Consider the following 1,703-nt stretch of genomic DNA (forward strand, 5'->3'; position numbering starts at 1 on the left):
AACCTACCATAAAAATTATAGACCCTTAATTTTTTTGTAAGTGGTCAAACTTACAAAATCAGGGGATCAAATAATTATTTTCCCCACTGTACACATCCTGGATTGAGATTTTGAATACTTCGTTGTATGTGCATTATGCATTTAATGTCTATTTTGTCTGTTGTCTTTTAGCCCTCTTGGCTGTCTTTGTTCCTGTCCGTCAGAGAGCTGGTGCTGGAAGCCTGCAGGAGGCGCGGCGTCCCCGTCCACAGCCGACCGCGCAGACTACAGCGCAGAGATGGTGCGCATCACTGTGAATTTCCTTTTCCATTTCATATCCATCACTTTACTTATTATCAACTCATTTTTACATTGTCTGCACTAGTTTTTGAGGAAAATGTGTAATTCTACAAAATAGATTTAAATATAGTCAATTGTAACAGAGCTGAGAGTATTCAGATTGGCCATAATTATTTCATAAACAAACAGACACAGGGGCTGTTGCATTCGCACAAATGTTTGAGTGATGGACGTTTGAATTATTTCGATATCAATAGAGCTTTTCGAAAGCACTGATTCCTTGTAGACCTGGTTGTGACTCAAATGGTGAGATGTCCAGGTTACTTGCAGATAAACAATAGCCAGCAGTCTTCATAACACCCTCCATCTGGTCTGTGACGGTGGAAACTATCTGTTCGGCAGCACACTATTTTAGATCGAGGGGATGCTTTGTCATAAGAATAATTCTGGGTTACTTTTTAAAGGTTCCAATCTATATTAAGTAACATAACAAGACAACAAAATTATAATGTGGTAGCTGTTACAAACTTGAGCCCCTTTTGCTTTTTACCGCCATCCAGAATTTTGTGGTTCTGTCCTAAGATTAAAAGAGACCTTATGGTAAAATTGTCTCCATCTGGTTTCCCTCTTGATGTCGACCAGCTCATGAACTGCTCATGTTGTGTCTTAGAGGCAAATAGGCTGCTTTTTGTCATCAGATATTTTAGTGCAATTATGGCGGAGTGGCCCAGTGCCTATGTTTTGATTCTCAAGATTTATCCTGTTAGATTGATGTTCTTTTGTTTTTGGTCGTCTGGAATTCCAGCTAGTTTATTTTGTCATATGCTGTTCTTAGAGCATCTGTTGTGCACAACATGTTTTCAAGCTTTTTGTAAGAAGTGCTTGTTATCCCTTTCAAAACACGGTATGGGATTTTTTTCTTCTTCAACAAATGGTAAGTAAAGGGAGATAGTGATTTGAACCATGTTAGTATTTTATAAACAAAAATCATTAAATTATAAAAAAAAAATCTGTTTATTAATAGTTAGTAGGGTAGTTGTTAAGTTTATGTGTGTTCTAGGATTAAGGGATCATAGATATGGTCATGCAGAATAATCCATTAATATGTACTTTATAAGCCCTAATGGTAACACTTTAGAATAGGGGGTCCAGAATAATGCATTAGTTAAGCATTAATTAATGGTTAACTTGTTCACAATTAAGCATTAGTTGAGCACAAACACACTAGTAATTAATGATTAACTTACCATTTAGGGAGCTCAGATTATGCATTAGTTAAGCATAAATAAAGTAGTAGTTAATGATTAACTTGTTCACAATAATGCATTAGATAAGCATGACCACACACTTAATTAATGATTAACTGAACAAATAATAAGGGTATATTAGCCATTGTTTACAATTTATTAAACATTTTATAGACA

The 1,703-nt window shown here is 35.6% G+C and overlaps 1 protein-coding gene across 1 annotated transcript in view; it reads left to right on the forward strand.

The window, feature by feature from the left end:
- fam120b (family with sequence similarity 120 member B) overlaps positions 1-384 on the forward strand; it is a 14,686-nt gene extending 14,302 nt beyond the window's left edge. Inside the window, exon 8 of the mRNA XM_016524733.1 lies at positions 172-384. Within this exon, the coding sequence (XP_016380219.1) occupies positions 172-384 (213 nt within the window). The remainder of the gene's footprint in view (positions 1-171) is intronic.
- The last annotated feature ends 1,319 nt before the right edge of the window (positions 385-1,703 follow it).

This window comes from Sinocyclocheilus rhinocerous, unplaced genomic scaffold, assembly GCF_001515625.1.
Source record: "Sinocyclocheilus rhinocerous isolate Xijiao unplaced genomic scaffold, SAMN03320098_v1.1 scaffold780, whole genome shotgun sequence".
Taxonomy (NCBI): domain Eukaryota; kingdom Metazoa; phylum Chordata; class Actinopteri; order Cypriniformes; family Cyprinidae; genus Sinocyclocheilus; species Sinocyclocheilus rhinocerous.